Source organism: Eptesicus fuscus, chromosome 1 (assembly GCF_027574615.1).
Source record: "Eptesicus fuscus isolate TK198812 chromosome 1, DD_ASM_mEF_20220401, whole genome shotgun sequence".
NCBI lineage: Eukaryota > Metazoa > Chordata > Mammalia > Chiroptera > Vespertilionidae > Eptesicus > Eptesicus fuscus.
In genome coordinates, this window is record NC_072473.1 from 2,021,355 (window position 1) to 2,040,145 (window position 18,791).

Genomic DNA, 18,791 nt, shown 5'->3' on the forward strand with positions numbered 1-18,791 from the left:
CGACTGCCGGTGTAGGCCCGATTCCGGAGGGACATCCCCCGAGGGGTCCCGGATTGGAGAGGGTGCAGGCTGGGCTGAGGGGACGCCCCCCCCGACCCCCCTCCGTGCACGAATTTCATGCACCAGACCTCTAGCTTATAAATACAAGAGGGGACGTAATTATAGGCATCTTCTCTTTAACGTTTACGGAGGTGAGGTCGGCGCACGACACGGCGTGGGCCTCCAGCGTGTCGGCCTGAGATGCCCTGTGGATTGGGTGAGCGTGGCGTTTGCAAACCGTCTATCGGGGCCCTTTCCTGCTTGGAAAAAATCACGTCAACGTGTCCCATTTTGTTTATTTATTTAGACGTGAACTGCACGTGTGTACGGCACACGTCACCCACGGAAAACCTGAGAAGCAGCCGGCTGGGGTGGGGAGTGTCCGGCCCAGGAGATCATGTGGGTCTGGCCCTGCCTGGGCCATGGGGTGAGTTTACTCCACGTCTGACCCCGTGGAGCGGGCTCCTGGGTAAGTGGGTGATGTTTTACGGCCGTGAACGGTGCTATACATGTCCCGATGGCCCTCGGCGGGACACAGGGTCCCCCCCGCCCCCCCGATGCCACGACCCTGCCCCCGAGGCTTGGCCAGCTTCTGGCTCTCACGGGCGACATCGCAAACCGTCCTGTTTGTTTAATCCCGCCGGGTCTGTGAGAGCCCCGCTGAGCGTGACAGTCCCATCCATCTCCTCTAACTGTCCGTGGAGGCGGTGGGACGCCGTGGTCACAAAGCGGAGTGTTCCTGAGAAGAGGAAGCGAGAAAGACGGGCGGAAGGTTCAAGGACAGCCATTCGGGGGCGCCGGGGGATTCGCCCCGACAGGGACCTGGGGACGGAGGGAGCCGCCGATCGCCGCCACCGCCCCGCACGCATCCCGGGACCGGCGTCAGGAAGCCTCCTTAGACGTCCCGCACACCAGTTCCCCCGCACCCCGAAAGGCGTCCCCTGAAACGGAGGAGCCCACAGGACCGGGGGGGGGGGGGGCAGCGGGGGACGGCCGTGTACACCCAGCACGTCAAACTCACAGGCGGACACGGGCCACGTCCACAAGGTGTACGTGTGCGTGGGCCGCAGACAAACAAAAGCTTCCATTTTCATAGAAATGTAGGTTTACACGGAGCGGCCAGATGGTGATGATCTCTGAACGCATAATAATCTGGCCACTCCGTGTCTGTCCTATAGAATAAAAGGCTAATATGCAAATGGTCCCCTCGACCGGGAGTTCGACCAGCGGGCAGGCCGGCCAACCGCCCATGTCCCCTCCCCCTGGCCAGGCTGGCCGGACCCACCCATGCACGGATTCATTCACCGGGCCTCTAATATATATACCATATTTTCCGGCGTATAAGACGACTTTTTAACCCAGGAAAATCTTATACGCCCAGTCATCTTATACGCTGAAAATACGCTAATTGGTGTGTTTTTTTTGCTATACTGATGGGTGAGAGATGATAGTACCATATTTTCTGGCGTATAAGACGAGTGGGCGTATAAGATTTTCCTGGGTTAAAAAGTCATTTTATATGCCGGAAAATATGGTATATATATATATAAATACGGTATATATATATATATATATATATATATATATATATATATATATATACTGAGTGACCAGATTATTATGCGTTCAGAGATCATAACCATCTGGCCGCTCCGTGTACATCCTATAGAATAAAAGGCCAATATGCAAATGGTCCCCTCGACCGGGAGTTTGACCAGCAGGCAGGACGGCCAACCGCCCATGTCCCCTCCCCCTGGCCAGGCTGGCCAGACCCCACCCATGCACGAATTCATGCACCGGGCCTCTGATATACATATATATATATATATATATATATATATATATATAGAGAGAGAGAGAGAGAGAGAGAGAGAGAGAGAGAGAGAGAGAGAGAGAGAGATGTGCTGAAGACAAAGGGCTAAAATACATGAGTCATCGTTCCCATAAAATAATAGGACATTTTAATGAAAATTAATGTTTTTTCTTGAACATGAACTCACCAGCTCGTGCCTAACCGCCCCTTAGCCATTAAGAGTCACGCTCCACAGACCCCATGGAAAGAGACTGAGGATTCGAGTCTGAGGGAGGGCACCCCACACACCCGTCCTCCGAGTGACCGGCCACCCCTCAAAACGTGGGAGACCTGCCGTCGGCGCCACGTGATGGGAAATCGTAAATGAATGAGCATCTGGATTCGCTTTCTTTTTAAAATAAAAAATACATATTTTTTTATTGATTTCAGAGAGGAAGAGAGAGGGAAAGAGAGAGAAACATCCATGAGGAGACAGAATCATGGATCGGCTGCCTCCTGCACGCCCCCTACTGGAGATGGAGCCCGCAACCCGGGCATGTGCCCTGACCAGGAACCGAACTGTGACCTCCTGGTTCATAGGTCGACGCTCAACCGCTGAGCCACACTTGCCGGGCGGTATTTACTTCTTTTTTTTTTAAATTTAATATATTTTATTGATTTTTTACAGAGAGGAAGGGAGAGGGAGAGAGAGCTAGAAACATCGATGAGAGAGAAACATCCATCAGCTGCCTCCTGCACGCCCCCACCTGGGGATGTGCCCTCAACCAAGGTCCATGCCCTTGAGCGGAATCGAACCCGGGACCCTTCCGTCCGCAGGCCGACGCTCTACCCACTGAGCCACGCCGGCCGGGCGGGACTCACTTCTTATCCCCGAGGCTACGAGGTTGGCTTGGGTCTCCGTGCTTTGCAGGAGTTTATCCACGTGAGTGCATCCCGCGTTCTGTCCGTAATGACGCCGCCAGCTTCTAATAAGATGCAGCGTCTTTCTTTGCGGCCGGTGGACACGTAACTATTCAAAACCGCGCACGCCGTGGCCGAGACCGGTCGCTGTGACGGAAGCCTGAGGGTGTGTGCCCACCTCATCCCCGATCCCCCGCCGACTCGGCCGGCACGGGGCTCCGCGGCGTGTGCCCGGACGCCCTCTACGCGAACCAGTTCTCCTTGAGCAGGAACGCCACGGCGTCCGCGAAGCCGCGCCGGTGCAGGGACTCCATCTCCCGCTGGCTCGGCGGGAACAGGGCCTGGCTGAGCCGCACCAGGTTGGCCACGGAGAGCTGGGGCGGAGAGACAGGGCGGAGCAGTAGGGTGGGGCTGAGCGGGTCGGTAACCTGATGATTAGCAATCTTATCCAATAAGGAGGGAATATGCTAATTGACTGCCATGCCCTCAAAGATGGCGGCAACCACAGCCAATAAGGAGGGAATATGCTAATTGACTGCCCCACCCTCAAAGATGGCGGCACCCACAGCCAATAAGGAGGGAATATGCTAATTGACTGCCCCGCCCTCAAAGATGGCGGCACCCACACCCAATAAGGAGGGAATATGCTAATTGACTGCCCCACCCTCAAAGATGGCGGTGCCCACAGCCAATAAGGAGGGAATATGCTAATTGACCCTCACACCGTCACAAAGGTGGCAGCACCCACAGCCAATAAGAAGGGAATATGCTAATTGACTGCCCTACCCTCAAAGATGGCAGAGCCCACAGCCAATAAGGAGGGAATATGCTAATTGACCCTCATGCCATCACAAAGATGGCGGCACCCACAGCCAATAAGGAGGGAATATGCTAATTGACTGCCATGCCCTCAAAGATGGCAGTGCCCACAGCCAATAAGGAGGGAATATGCTAATGGACTGCCCCGCCCTCAAAGATGGCGGCACCCACAGCCAATAAGGAGGGAATATGCTAATTGACTGCCCCGCCCTCAAAGATGGCAGCGCCCACAGCCAATAAGGAGGGAATATGCTAAGTGACTGCCCCACCTTCAAAGATGGCGGCACCCACAGCCAATAAGGAGGGAATATGCTAATTTACTGCCCCGCCCTCAAAGATGGCACCGCCCACAGAGGTGTGATTGATGGGGCATCGCCTTCCCCTGATCGCCGGGTCGCCTCCCGCCCCTGAGGGCTCCCGGATGTGAGAGGGCGCAGGCCGGGCTGAGGGACCCCCCTCCAGTGCATGAATTTTCACGCACCGGGCCTCTAGTTAAACAATAAATAAAAAATAAAAAAATCAAGGAGGGCCCGGCCGGGGCAGCTCCGTGGTTGAGCGAGAACCTAGGAACCAGGAGGTCAGGGTTCGATTCCCGGTCAAGGGCACATGCCTGGGATGTGAGCTCGATCCCCAGTAGGGGGCGTGCAGGAGGCGGCCGGTCCATGATTCTCTCTCCTCATGGATGTTTCTCTCTCTGTCTCTCACTCTCCCTTCCTCTCTGAAATCAATAAAAATATACACTGAGCGGCCAGATGATGATGATCTCTGAATGCATAATCATCTGGCCACTCAGTGTCTATCCTATAGAATAAAAGGCTAATATGCAAATGGTCCCCTCGACCGGGAATTTGACCAGCAGGCAGGCCGGCCGACCGCCCACGTCCCCTCCCCCTGGCCAGGCTGGCCGGACCCCACCCATGTACGAATTCATGCACCGGGCCTCATACACACACATACATATATATATATATATATATATATATATATATATACACACACACACACACACACACACTGAGTAGCCAGATTATTATGCGTTCAGAGACCATAATAATCTGGTCACTCGGTGTATTTAAAAAAATAAAATAAAATAAAATACATAAATTAAATAAAATAATAAAATACAATAAATTAAATTAAATTAAATAATAAAATAAAATAAACACACTGAGTGGCCAGATTATTATGCGTTCAGAGACCATAATAATCTGGTCACTCGGTGTATTTAGTAAAATAAAATAAAATAAATAAAATAAAATAAAATAAAATAAAATAAAATAAAGTAAAGTAAAGTAAAATAAAATAATAAAATAAAAATAAAATAAATAAAATAAAATAAAATAAATAAAATAAAATAAAGTAAAATAAAATAATAATAATAAAATTAAAATAAAATAATAAAATTAAAATAAAATAAAATAAGAAACTTGCCGCTGAGAACACGCCGTTTGTACAGAGGACGTTACGGGAGCTCACGACCCTCGGGGGCACGGGGAGGGCTTTAGGGCCGGTGCTCGCACGCCCGCGCGCGCCCCCACTCACCCGGATGTCCTGGTTGGCGACGGTGACGTAGACGCCCGGCTGGCCCTCGTCCTGCGGGGAGACGTCCGGGCGGCCGCTGAAGGGCGAGACGGTCACCGTGCGTCCCGCGGGCAGGACGGGGAGGCTGTCGGTGAGCCCGCCGTCCACCCACGTCTGCGGAAGGAGACCGCGGTCACGCCGGGGCCTGACCGTGATTCCGTCTCATCATGGATGTTTCTCTCTCTCTCTCTCCTCTCTCTCGTCCTCTCTGAAATCAATACAAATATATATATATTTTTTTTTATAAAAAAGAAGTTAACGCGAGTGTTTTGAGGAGGATGAGGCTCAGCTTGGGCGGATGCCGGTGAAGGCGTCCGAGGCCCTGTCCTAGGGCCGGGACGTGTCCTCGAATCACAGTGGGAATCCACTGTTTACGCTGACGTTTCACCGTCCACCACTGCGCACGATCCTATATAACAAAAGCCTAAAATGCAAATCAACCGAACGGCGGAACGACCGGTTGCTATGACACGCACTGACCACCAGGGGGCAGACGCTCAACACAGGAGCTGCCCCCAGCCCGCAGGCCCCCGACCAGCCCAGGCGGGTTCCAGCAGGGGGGCCCCTGATCGCCCCACAGATCGGCCCTGATCGCCAGCCAGGCCCAGGGACCCTGCCTGTGCACGAATTTCATGCACCGGGCCTCTAGTTTTATTATATCCCTGGAAAGCGACATTTTGTTTCCTTTTAAAAATATGTTTATTTTAACCTTGCTTGGGGGCATGTCCCCCATTTCATTTTGGTATACGTTTATTTTTTTAACACAAACGCGTGGACTTTTTAACCTCTAGTCGGCGAAGTCACTTTTTTTTTTTAACAAGGACAAAATCTTGTTGGCCCCCTAAAACTCAAAGCTCAGCACACGGCCAAAGTCAGTTTCAGGTGAAAAAGTTTAAAAGTAGAACTTAATCGCGACTGCTTCCCAAGTCATCGTTTTGCTAAGTCCTGTGTAAAAGAAATATTAACTGTCCTCGTCTAAAGAAAACTTTCCTGTAACACGATTATTGATTTTCCAGAGGCTGTCCCTACGAAATTTTTCTTTCCGCGTATTTCCATATAGTGCCCCAAACAAAAGTTACCGAAATGTTCAATCTGTGAGATTCCATAGGTTTGGTAACACATTTTTGTAGGTAAAAATAAATAAATATTTAATACCGGAGGCCCGGTGCACGAAGATTCATGCCAGAATGGGCCTTCCTTCCCCTGGCTGGCGGCACCACCTTCGCTCAGGCCCAGAGGTGCCTTTCCGCCTTCCCACGCTGCCCAGAGGCCCGGAACGGCCGGGGGCGGTGCGGAATGCCTGCGTCTCGCCCCTGGCCACTCGGCGCCTGTGTATGCAAATTAACCCGCCATCTTTGTCAGGTTAATTTGCATACTCACTCCTGATTGGCTGGTGGGCGTCGCGAAGGTACGGTCAATTTGCATCCTTCTCTTTTATTAGTGTAGATTGGGGGGAAAATATACATTTCTATTGATTTCAGAGAGGAAGGGAGAGAGAGAGAAACATCCATGACGAGAGAGAATCTTGGATCGGCCCCACAACCCGGGCATGTGCCCTTGACCGGGAATCGAACCCTGACCTCCTGGTTCCTAGGTCGACGCTCAGCCACCGAGCCACGCCGGCCCGGCTAGGGACCAGAATTTTCTGTCTGGAACTTAAGTAGAACCACGACCCCACTTTGGACTGATCTGGGACCACCCAATAATTATAACATTGGGTCCTTCACAGGGGACGTGTCCCTACGGGAACCCCGGTCACCGGTCAGGGATCAGAACCTACCTGTCCTTGGTACTCCACGGGTTTCAGGCCGGCGTAGAGCGGCACGAAGCTGCTGGCCAGGAGGACCTGGGGGAGGAAACGGAGAAACGGCTCAGGCACGGAGAGGCGCTCACACGCAGACACGAGATTTGGTGTGTGGTGATTTCCTGCAAATTTCCACGTCGTCAAGAAGAATTTCTTAAATCGCTCCGAGAAAGGAAACGTTACGGACAATTCAAGTGAGCAACGGGACGCACTTAAGTAGAAGAAGACACAGTGGATGCCAGAAGGGACTCTAGAGAGGTGTGTCTGGCTCAGCATTGAATGGCCTTCCCCTGCCTCTCCCTCAAATTCAATTTTTTTTTTTTTTAAGAAGGTGCCGTCGGCCTGCGGACTCAAGGGTCTCAGGTTCGATTCCGGTCAAGGGCATGGACCTGGGTTGCGGGCACATCCCCAGTAGGGGGCGTGCAGGAGGCAGCTGATCGATGATTCTCTCTCATCTGCCACCCATTTCTCTTCTGTGAAAAAGCAGTACCTGGCCCCGGGCAGTGTGGCTCAGGGGTTGAGTGTCAACCTAGGAACCAGAAGGTCATGGTTCGATTCCCGGTCAAGGGCACATGCCCGGGTTGTGGGCTCGACCCCCAGTCGGGGGCGTGCAGGAGGCGGGCGATCCATGATTCTCTCTCATCACTGATGTTTCTCTCTCTCTCTCCCTCTCCCTTCCTCTCTCTGTGAAAGCTACCTAATAAAAGAGTAACATGCTAATTGACCGTACCTTCACGACGCCCACCAGCCAATCAGGAGTGAGTATGCAAATTAACCCAACAAAGATGGCGGGTTGATTTGCATACACAGGCGCCGAGCGGCTGGGAGCGGGGGAAGGAAGGCCCATTCTTGCAAGAATCTTCGTGCATCGGGCCTCTTGTAGAAAAATAAAGAAAACATAATACACGTACAGCGTCTTACCTAACCCGCCAAGTATCAGCTACGTTCGTTGAAGGAGCTGTTATTGCCACTCAACGGCACGGGAGACCTGCTTCCAGAATAGACACGGGGCGCTGGGCGTGGCGAGGCGCACGCGGGACTGCCCGGGAGGCCTCTGCAGGCACGTGTGGAGGCGGTGGATCCGCTCACGGGGCACACGGCTGACTGAGCACGGGCCAGCTCAGCCAGGACAGGAAACCACGGGTGTGAGGGGCACAGCGTGCCGACTTCCTCCCACGGGAACGCGTTACCTTGATGAGGTCCTCCCGGGAGGAGAAGCTGGACACCAGGGCGTTCTCCCCGGTCCTGGTGCTGGTGATGGAGACGTGCAGGCGGCTGTGGGCCAGCTCGTGGGCGTTGGGGGGAAGGATCGACTCCATTCCGCGTCTGGGGGAGGAAACCTGGCCCATGTCACTCCCCGCTCAGTGTCATTATTATTTACTCGTGAAATATACATATTTTTTCATTTAATTTATTTTATTTTTTATAATGTTACATGCAATAAACATTAATATTTCAAGAAAAACGATTTTAAATATAATAATGTTACATGCAATAAACGTTAATATTTTCACACACAAAAAGATTTTAAATATAATATTACCAAAACTGTACTAACATAGTATAATAGCACAAAAGTATATTTCCTACAGCTTTTGTGATTTTAAATATGTTTTCATAGATGTCAGAGAGGAAGGGAGAAGGAGAGAAAGAGAAAAACATCGACGATGAGAGAGAATCATGGACCGCCTGCCTCCTGCACGCCCCCTACTGGGGATGGAGTCCACAACCCGGGCCTGTGCCCTGACCGGGAACCGAACCCGGGACCCTCCAGTCCCCAGGCCGATGCTCTATCCACTGAGCCACACCGGCCAGGGCCTTTTTATTTATTTTAAATGGGATCCCTGGGCCCTGGCTGGTGTGGCTCAGTGGATAGAGCGTCGGCCTGGGGTCTGAAGGGTCCCAGGTTTGATTCCGGCCAAGGGCACATGCCTGGGTTGCAGGCTCGATCCCCAGTCGGGGGCGTGCAGGAGGCAGCCGATCCCATGATTCTCTCTCCTCGTGGATGTTTCTCTCTCCCTCTCCCTCTCCCTTCCTCTCTGAAATCAATAAAAATTAAAAAAAATTTTAAAAAAGGGTCCTCGACGCTGCCTTCCCAGCCGTGGGGCGTGCCCGCGGGGACGCACACGCATCCATACCTCAGTCGGGCCATGAAGTCGTAGCCGGGGGTCACGGCCCCCAAAGTCTGCCTTCGCGTCTCCTCGGCGAGCGCGTAGGTGAACTGGCTGCATTCCTGAAAGAGGACGGAAACGGGCGGCGTGACATTTCGTCGAGAGGATCCTTCTGATTCCAGGGCGCTGTCCCGATCCCACCGGCACGCCCCACGCCCGTCTCCCGGGGACACGCTCCTTCCCTCACCCGCCGTTCCTGGTCCCCAAGCAAGCCACGTGTGGTCCCCGATCCAGCTTTGTTTTGTTTTTCCTATTTTTATTGATTTCAGAGAGGAAGCGAGAGAGACAGAAACATCCATGATGAGAGAGAACCATGGGCCGGCTGCCTCCTGCACGCCCGCCACTGGGGATGGAGCCTGCCACCCGGGTACATGCCCTTGACCGGAATCGAAACCAGGACCGCAATCACTGGTCATTATTATTATTTTTGTTATTAATCCTCACCCGGGGATATTTTTCCACTGATTTTTTACAGAGAGGAAGGGAGAGGGATAGAGAGTCAGAAACATCGATGAGAGAGAAACATCCATCAGCTGCCTCCTGCACGCCCCCCACTGGGGATGTGCCCGCCACCAAGGTCCATGCCCTTGACCGGGAATCGAACCCGGGACCTTCAGTCCGTAGGCTGACGCTCTACCCACTGAGCCACACCGGTCAGGGCTCCATTGGTTTTTAGAGAGAGTGGGAGGGGAGGGAGGGGGAGAGACACAGAGAGAGAAACACGGATGTGAGAGAGACTCATGGATGGGTTGCCTCCTGCAGGCACCCCGACCAGGGATGGAGCCCGCCACCCAGGTACATGCCCTTGACCAGAATCGAACCCAGGACCCTCCGGCCCGCAGGCCGACACGCTGTCCACTGAGCTAAACCGGGCAGGGCAACAGCCCTGATTGCGAGCGACCGCCCGGAGAGCGGAGGGAGGCGTCCTGAGGGCTGTCCTTGGCCAGCACCGAGTCAGAGTCTGGGGCGGGTGGTCGTGGGCGGGTGGCGATGACTGGGACCCGCCTCCGTGAGCTCAGGGTCACGGTGGGTTACACGCATCACCTCCCACGTGGCAGGTAAGAGAACAGGCTGAAGCGATTAAGCATCTTCCCTGATGCGCCGTGAACAGTGAGGGCCATAGGCAGGGTTGGAACCCCGGTCTGTCATCCATTCATTCATTCTTTCTTTCATTCATTCATTCATTCATTCATTCACAGTATGGTGAGAGTGCCTGAGAGGGAGCCAGAATCAAGCCACCCTCCCCCCTCATCATGTCCACATCCTCGTCCCCCGGGCCTGTGACTGTGTGACCTCCGGGGGCAGAGGGCGATGACCCTGGATGACCCAGGCGGGCCGGGGGTCACCCAAAGGGTCCCTGTCAGCCAGGGGTTGGGAACCTCTGTCCCGGGGGCCGTAGGAGACCCTCGGGATCCTGGGATCTGGCCCCGCCAAGGCCTCAGGGGCGCCTTCATCCAACGTTTGGCCCAAACAGAGCAGGCTGATGTTTTCCCCCCCATCGTTCAGCGCGTTGAAACGTATTTATTTTTACGCGTTCGTTTTCGACGGCCGTGGGCATTCACGATTATGTCGCAGCCGTTTCCGACGGACAGCAGAGCGATCAGGCCGTCACATACTTTACGAAGCAATGCCCTCGATACTTGCAGTAACAAACCCCCCCCACACACACACACAATACACCGCATGAGCAGGTGTGCCTCTGAATTATGCATGTGTGCACGCGCTCAGCGCGAGACGGATCGCCCTCCCGGGTGTCACAACACCGAGGCGCGTGAGAAACCTACACCCTCCGGGGCGGGTAGCAAACAGCTGGCTCGGAAACCTCAAAGCCGTCCCGGGGGGAGGCGTGGTTCACGTGGTAAAAAGGGATCAGGTAACCTTCAGCCGAAAGGATGAACAGGGACTGGGGAAAAGGAAGAGTGAGGATGCCCTGAGTGAAAAAAGAAAAAAAGAGAGAGAGAGAGAGAGAGAGAGAGAGCCATTCTCCACCCCCCAATGTGCACAGCAGCAGCAAGGACTTACACTCGCCCGGCCGGCGTGGCTCCGTGGCTGAGCGTCGACCTAGGAACCAGGAGGTCAGGGTTCGATTCCCGGTCAAGGGCACGTGCCCGGGTTGTGGGCTCGATCCCCAGTAGCGGGCGTGCAGGAGGCGGCCGATCCATGATTCTCTCTCATCATGGATGTCTCCCTCTCTCTCTCTCTCTCTCTCTCTCTCTCTCTCTCCATCTCTACAATCAATACAAATATATACATAATATATATACACATATATATAATGTATATATGTGTGTGTGTGTGTGTGTGTGTGTGTATATATTATTTTTTTTATTTTTTTTTTTTTTTTAAGAAAGTAGTCCTGGCCGGCTTGGCTCAGTGGATAGAGCATCAGCCTACGGACTGAAAGGTCCCAGGTTCCATTCCAGCCAAGGGCACATGCCTGGGTTGTGGGCTTGATCCCCAGAGGGGGCGTGCAGGAGGCAGCTGATCCATGATTCTCTCTCCTCATTGACATATCTCTTTCTCTCTCTCTCTCTCTCTCTGTCTCTCTGAAATCAATACAAATATATATATATATATATATATATATATATATATATATATATGTATATATATATGTATATGTATACACACATACACACACACACACACATATATATATACATATATATATTTTTTTTTTTTTTTTTTAAAGAAAATAAGCCCTAACCGGTGTGGCTCAGTGGATAGAGCGTCGGCCTGCGGACTCAAGGGTCCCAGGTTCGATTCCGGTCAAGGGCATGTACCTTGGTTGCAGGCACATCCCCAGTAGGAGGTGTGCAGGAGGCAGCTGATCGATGTTTCTCTCTCTCATCGATGTTTCTAACTCTCTCTCCCTCTCCCTTCCTCTCTGTAAAAAAGATCAATAAAATACATTTAAATAAAATAAAATAAGGCCTCATCTTTTCTGTCTCACTGTCACCCAGGACTTGGGGATTTCTCCCCCAAATTCGGAGCACAGATCCCTGATGATTAAACGTTTTACCCGTTTCTGTTCCCCAGGCAAAGCCGGCAGCTAGCAGAGCGTGAGCCTCTGGCGTGGTTGCTGGACCTCGGTTTCTGGCCGAGGGAGGCGGCCGGGCGGCCACGTCATTACCTCTATTTTCTCCGGTGCCGTGAGCAGGACCGAAGCCACCAAGGATCCCGCCGAAGCCCCCGCAAAGGCCTTGACCTCCTTCAGCAGCCTCTGGCCGTGTTTGTGGAAGGCCGATGCTGCCCCCAAGTGGTAGATGCCCAGGAAGCCGCAGGCAGCAAAGGACAGGTTGATGTGCTTCATTCCACCTGCAAAATTGGCCACACACACACACACACACACCACCAAAAAAAAAGAAAGAAAGAAAGAAAAAAAAACACAGATAAATGCTCCAAGTTGGTATAATGAGCTAATCATGACGCCAAGCCTTTCTTTTCATAGACAATGCTTGGTGCTGAGCACCGATTAGCACAATTAAAGGCTCATCCAACGCCCAAATCGTCCAAGGATTCGTTTTCCCTACCTCTCCCACCTGGACCCCCCCCCCCCCCCCCAAGTTTTATTCATGAAAAGATGAAGTTACAACAGTCCGTATCTGTTCAGGGCATTGCATAATATGCCATTTATTCATTCGATCGCGCCTCCACTGCCTGGCAAAGAGACGGGTGGGTGGATCCGTGCCAATTGGGAAGGCACCTGGTCTTTATTTCTTGACCTTTTTGTCGCTTTGGGGCGGGGGGGAGTGGGTGTGGGGGGGGGTTGCTGTATTGCGGGGACCTCCAATCATGGGAGCAGGGCGCATCCCCAAGGATGCACACATTTGCATTTTGCAAAGGCATCCGTCCATTGCAAAGGCATTGATCCATTGCAAATGCATCGGTCCATTGCAAATGCATTGATCCATTGCAAATGCATCCGTCCATTGCAAAGACAGAGCCCTGCTCCGTCCCCTCCCATCTCCACTTGGGGCACCCACGTTTTCTTCAGAGCAAACACAAAACAAAACTGGATGCTCCCGCAATTATTCAATCACGCGATGAGATTGTTCACCCCCCCGAGGTTCTTAGGACAATCTGAGGTCAGGACTGGCCAGGGCGCTCGCTGGAGGCTCCAAGGAATAAATGGCACCCGCACCACCTGATGATCTAGGGAGCCCCAATTCCGGGGCCATCAGAATAGGTGCAAGGCCCGGGCCCCCCCCCCGCCCCCAATTCGGGAACCGACAACCTTGGTTCTGCAGCATCTGGCTGGGCCCCGTGGGGGACGCAGCTCGGCCTTTGCAGCTGAGCCTCAGCTTTGCAGATGGAGGGGGTGGGGGATGGGGGCTCAGCGGCCAGGCGGCCGCCCCGGGCCGCGCATGCGCAGTGTGCACCCGCGGCCTGGAGGAGACAGCACCCAGGTGGCCGCCAGGCCAGGCCCAGGGTGACAAAACCAGCCCGCGACGCGCACCCGAGCAAGGTCTGGGGGCCGAAGGCCGCCCCCACCCGGCTCCGCCCTCACCCCGCTCCGCCTACCCATGCAGGCTTGAGGCACTTCCGGGTTGGACGCCCCACCTCCCCGCCGCAACCGGAAGGAGGGGCCAGGCCGTCACTCAATGCGGCTCCGCCTATCCATGGAGGTCTGCGGCACTTCCGCGTTAGAGGCCCCGCCCCCTCCCGCCTTAACCGGAAGGCGGGGCTGAGCTGTCACTCAATGTCTCTCCGCCTACCAACGCAGGCAAGCGGCACTTCCGTGTTGAACGCCCCACCTCCCTTCCTCAACCGGAAGGCGGGGCCAGGCCGTCACTCAATGGCGCCCCGCCTACCCATGCGGGCTTGAGGCACTTCCGTGTTGAACGCCCCACCTCCCCCCCTCAACCGGAAGGCGGGGTCAGGCCGTCACTCAAAGCGGCTCCGCCTACCCTTGCAGGCAAGCGGCACTTCCGTGTTGAACGCCCCACCTCCCTTCCTTAACCGGAAGGCGGGGCTGAGCCGTCACTCAATGCCGCCCCGCCCTACCCAAGCAGGCTTGAGACACTTCCGTATTGAACGCCCCACCTCCCTGCCTTAACCGGAAGGCGGGGCCCAGCCGTCACTCAATACAGCTCCGCCTACCAATGCGGGCCTGAGGCACTTCCGTGTTGAACGCTCCACCTCCCTGCCTTAACCGGAAGGCGGGGCCGGGCCGTCACTCAATACGGCTCCACCTACCAGGCCCGCCTACCCGCTCGGGTCCGTGACGTCACCGCGCCGACGCGAGGGTCCGCTGGGCCCCGCCTACTCTATTTAAATGGCTGGACTCATCATGGCGGCGCGCACTGGGCCGCTAGACCCAAGGGTCCCCGAGTTCGGGCAAGGGGGCCAGGCTGTCTCGTCCGGAGCCCTGAATTCTTGCATTTCAGTCCCCGTGCGCCGGTTAGCGCCACCTGCGGGCAGGCCCTCCCTTGCGAGTCCGCTGACCCTGAACGACCCTCGGCAGCGGGGCACCGGAAGTGCTTGGCCCTCTTCGCGTCTGCGTCCCGGAAGTGGTTCTTCCCCTACCCCGCCCACCAGCCTCGGGGCGGAAGTAGTTCTTCTTTCCCTTACCCCCCACCCTCGGGGCGGTCCAGCTGTCCCTGTGGGCGGGCCCCAGGGTGGGGACTAGGTTGTGTCCCGGGTCGGGGATGCCGTGTCGCGTTTCTGGGCCCATCGATGATTTTTATGGGATTTTTTTATCGGTAAGGCCGGGCCGCGGCTCGGGGAGCGGCCACTTCCGCAGTCAGCCGCGGGCTGTGTGACCTTGGGCGGGCTGCACAACCTCTCTGGTCTCCAGGTGAATCGTCAAGCTCCTGCCCCATGGCGCGCCCTCCGCGCCCAGCCACGGGGTGGACAGGCTTGGGAAGCAGCTTTGCGTGGTTCCAGGACGCCGACCCGTCCTTTCTCTCCATCAACAACGCCTCCCCGCTTCACCCTAAGAAGCGACCCGGCAGGCATCTCCGGCTTCCGCGTTGAAGGTTCACCAGTCCCCCTGCCGTCCCCCTTTTTTTTAAATCATTTTTTTATTTTTCAATTACAGTGGACCTTCATTCGTTTCAGATGTGCACCCCTGGGGTTAGACATTATAAATCTGATCGTCCCCCCAAAAAAAATCTCATACCCCTCCTACCACACATAGGTATCCTATATAATAAAAAGGCTAATATGCAAAATGTCCCCTCCACCGGGAGTTCGACCAGCAGGCAGGCCGGCCAACCACCCATGTCCCCTCCCGCTGGCCAGGCTGGCCGGACCCCACCCATGCACGAATTCATGCACCGGGTCTCTAACACACACACACACACACACACACACACACACACACACACACGGATCCATGCACCAGTGGGGTCCCTCAGCCTGGCCTGCAGGGATTGGACCGAAACCAGCTCTCCGACATCCCCTGTGGGATCCCGGATTGCGAGAGGGCGCAGGCCAGGCCGAGGGACCCCACTGGTGCACGATCGGGGCCGGGGAGGGACGCAGGAGGTTGGCCAGCCGGGGAGGGACCGCGGGAGGGCTCCAGTCTCGATTGGCCGGACCCCAGCAGCAAACTAACCTACCGGTCGGAATGTCTGCCCCCTGGTGGTCAGTGCACGTCATAGCAACTGGTCAAACGGTCGAACAAACGGTTGGACACTTTGCATATTAGGCTTTTATTATAAAGGACCATATATAGCCCTAACCGGTTTGGCTCAGTGGATAGAGCATCGGCCTGCAGACGCAAGGGTCCCAGGTTCGATTCCCGGTCAAGGGCATGGACCTTGGTTGCGGGCACATCCCCAGTGGGAGGTGTGCAGGAGGCAGCTGATCGATGTTTCTCTCTCATCGATGTTTCTAACTCTCTATCCCTCTCACTTCCTCTCTGTAAAAAATCAATAAAATATATTTTTAAAAAATAAAATAAAATAAAGGACCATATATATGTATATGTACACATGCATATAAACTTTGGACACTTTGCAAACAATTAAAGTAGACATCCTCCGGAATTGTCATTTACGATTGGATACCTCTGAGAATCTTTGCTAACCTATAGGTATTCCTCACCTGGCATAAGAACTAAATATCACACTATGTGCATTACAGAAAAGCAGTTTGAAAATGTAGCATTTATTTATAAGCCTCGTGTTTTTTTTTTCTGTTTTTTTAAAAATATATTTTATTGATTTTTTACAGACAGGAAGGGAGAGGGATAGAGAGTCAGAAACATCGATGAGAGAGAAACATCGATCAGCTGCCTCCTGCACACCCCCTACTGGGGATGTGTCCGCAACCAAGGTACACGCCCTTGACCGGAATCGAACCCGGGACCCTTCCGTCCGCAGGCCAATGCACTATCCACTGAGCCACACCGGTTAGGGCTATAAGCCTTGTCTTAAGCCTCATTGATAGAAACGTTAATGATGAGAGAGAATCATGGACCGGCTGCCTCCCGCACGCCCCACACTGGGGATTGAGCCCACAACCCGGGCATGTGCCCCGACCGGGAATAGAACTGTGACCTCCTGGTTCATAGGTTGATGCTCACCTGGTCTGGTCTTATTTTTATTATTCTTAATCACGATGACATGGATACCAAAAACATGTAGATTATTAGATCAAACTACTATTTTCAACTCGTTGAGCATTTGCATGGAGCTTTTGATTATTTTCCAGTGTTTTAAATACGTTGAAAAAATATGAATTATTAAGGTGACAGTGAAATTATGTGGTTAAGAGGGAAATGCAGTAATTTAGAGTACATTTCTGTCTCTAGATGAAAACTATATCCTTAAGAGATTCAGTGCCTTGGAACTGAGTACGTTTTAACATTCTAATTCATTTTTCCTGCAATTTATAGAGCTGGCATTACTAAAATATTCATATCCCTGAGCTAATGTGGCATAACAAATTTAATTTTCAAAACAAGGATGACATGAATAGAACATGATTCATAATCACTATTTTTTTTCCTTGAGCCTCCTGTGGTAGGCCGTCCATGAGGAAGACAGACTAGCCGGCTGTATAACGCCGTGAAATTGCCAAATAAATACACACTTAGGAAAAGTCGTAAAACAAAAAAAATATAAAAATCCAGAAAAAAAAGAACATTTGCTCAGGATATTTCTTTTCCGTTGTTTCTCAGCGGAATAGGCTACAACCCCACTGCCCTGGTCAGAGTGGTTTGAAATGTGTGGGGGTGCAGAGCCAGCATAGCTCCATGGTTGAACATCGATGTGTGAACCAGGAGGTCCCGGGTTCGATTCCCGGTCGGGGGCACAGGCCTGGGGTTGTGGGCTCGATCCCCAGGAGGGGGCGTGCAGGAGGCAGCCGACCCATGATTCTCTCTCCCTCTCCCTTCCTCACTGAAATCAATCCTATAGAATAAAAGCCTAATATGCTAAGTGTCCAGTCGTCCGGTTGTCCGTTCAACCAATCAAAGCGTAATATGCAAATGATATGCTAAGGCCGCTCAACCGCTTGCTATGACGTGCACTGACCACCAGGGGGCAGACGCTCCAACTGGTAGGCTAGCTTGCTGCTGGGGTCCGGCCGATCCGGACTGATGGAGACGGGCCGGACACACCCTGGAGTCCTCCTGCAGTCCCTCCCCGGCCCCGATCGTGCACCAGTGGGGTCCCTCGGCCTGGCCTGCACCCTCTCGCAATCCAGGCTGAGGGACCCCCCCACCCCACTCTCCCTGAGTGCACGAATTTAAAATATATTTATTTTTTTTAAAAAAGTAATGCACAGGGTTGCTTTGGAAGGTTATTTTGACCAGGAAAGTCTTCAAACCACCGCGTAATCTGGGACCTGAGAAAGGGTGGGGGTTTGGGGGCGCACTGGGTAGGAAGAACCCCAGACTGCACCGCACCCCGGAACGGTTCCCCAGGTCCCCGGGGGGCCCAGCTCAAAGGTTGCCTGCAGCGGGGACGGGATGGGGCCGCTGGGCCAGATTCTAGTTCTGGGGCCCGGCCGGCGGCTTCCCCAGGAGGCGTGTGGCCTCGATGTAAACACGGGGACCCTCTAGTCCTGACCGGGTTGCTCGGTGGTTAGAGCGCCGGCCCTCAGACCGAAGGGCCTCGGGTTCGATTCCGATCAAGGGCGGGCGCCCCGGCGGCAGGCTCCATGCCCGGCGCGTGTGCAGGAGGCAACCGGTTGTGACATCGATGGTTTCTCTCCGTGCCCCACGCTGTGACCATTCGAGGCGTTCTTGTCCACGCTTTTGAGATGTCTGGGAATCGCTAGCCCTTTGCAAACCCCCAGCCCTTTGCAAACCCCCAGCCCTTTGCAAACCCCCAGCCCTTTGCAAACCCCCAGCTCTTTGCAGACCCCCAGCCCTTTGCAAACCCCCAGCTCTTTGCAAACCCCAGTCCTTTGCAAACCCCCAGCCCTTTGCAGACCCCCAGCCCTTTGCAAACCCCCAGCCCTTTGCAGACCCCAAGCCCTTTGCACGCCCCCAGCCCTTTGCAGTCCCCCAGCCCTTTGCAAACCCCCAGCCCTTTGCAGACCCCCAGCCCTTTGCAAACCCCAGTCCCTTGCAAACCCCAGCCCTTTGCAAACACCAGCCCTTTGCAAACCCCCAGTCCCTTGCAAACCCCAGCCCTTTGCAAACCCCAGCCCTTTGCAAACCCCCAGCCCTTTGCAAACCCCCAGCCCTTTGCAAACCCCCGGCCCT

General features: G+C 53.9%; 1 protein-coding gene across 4 annotated transcripts; it reads right to left on the reverse strand.

Moving 5' to 3' along the window:
* Nucleotides 1–330: 330 nt before the first annotated feature.
* Nucleotides 331–13,660, reverse strand: PNPLA4 (patatin like phospholipase domain containing 4). Of its 4 annotated transcripts, none has more exons than XM_054715392.1 (7): nt 13,365–13,638; nt 12,261–12,445; nt 9,095–9,189; nt 8,147–8,282; nt 6,933–6,998; nt 5,114–5,266; nt 331–778 (listed from the first exon to the last, which is right to left on the reverse strand). In XM_054715392.1, exons 1-7 carry the CDS (start codon nt 13,378–13,380, stop codon nt 761–763), a joined length of 669 nt encoding a protein of 222 aa, XP_054571367.1. In that variant the 5' UTR covers nt 13,381–13,638; the 3' UTR covers nt 331–760. The 4 variants fall into 4 exon arrangements, with proteins under 4 accessions (XP_054571367.1, XP_054571366.1, XP_054571363.1 ...); XM_054715391.1 differs by lacking the exons at nt 331–778; nt 13,365–13,638 and adding exons at nt 2,498–3,126; nt 13,652–13,660; XM_054715388.1 differs by lacking the exon at nt 331–778 and adding an exon at nt 2,498–3,126.
* Nucleotides 13,661–18,791: the final 5,131 nt, after the last annotated feature.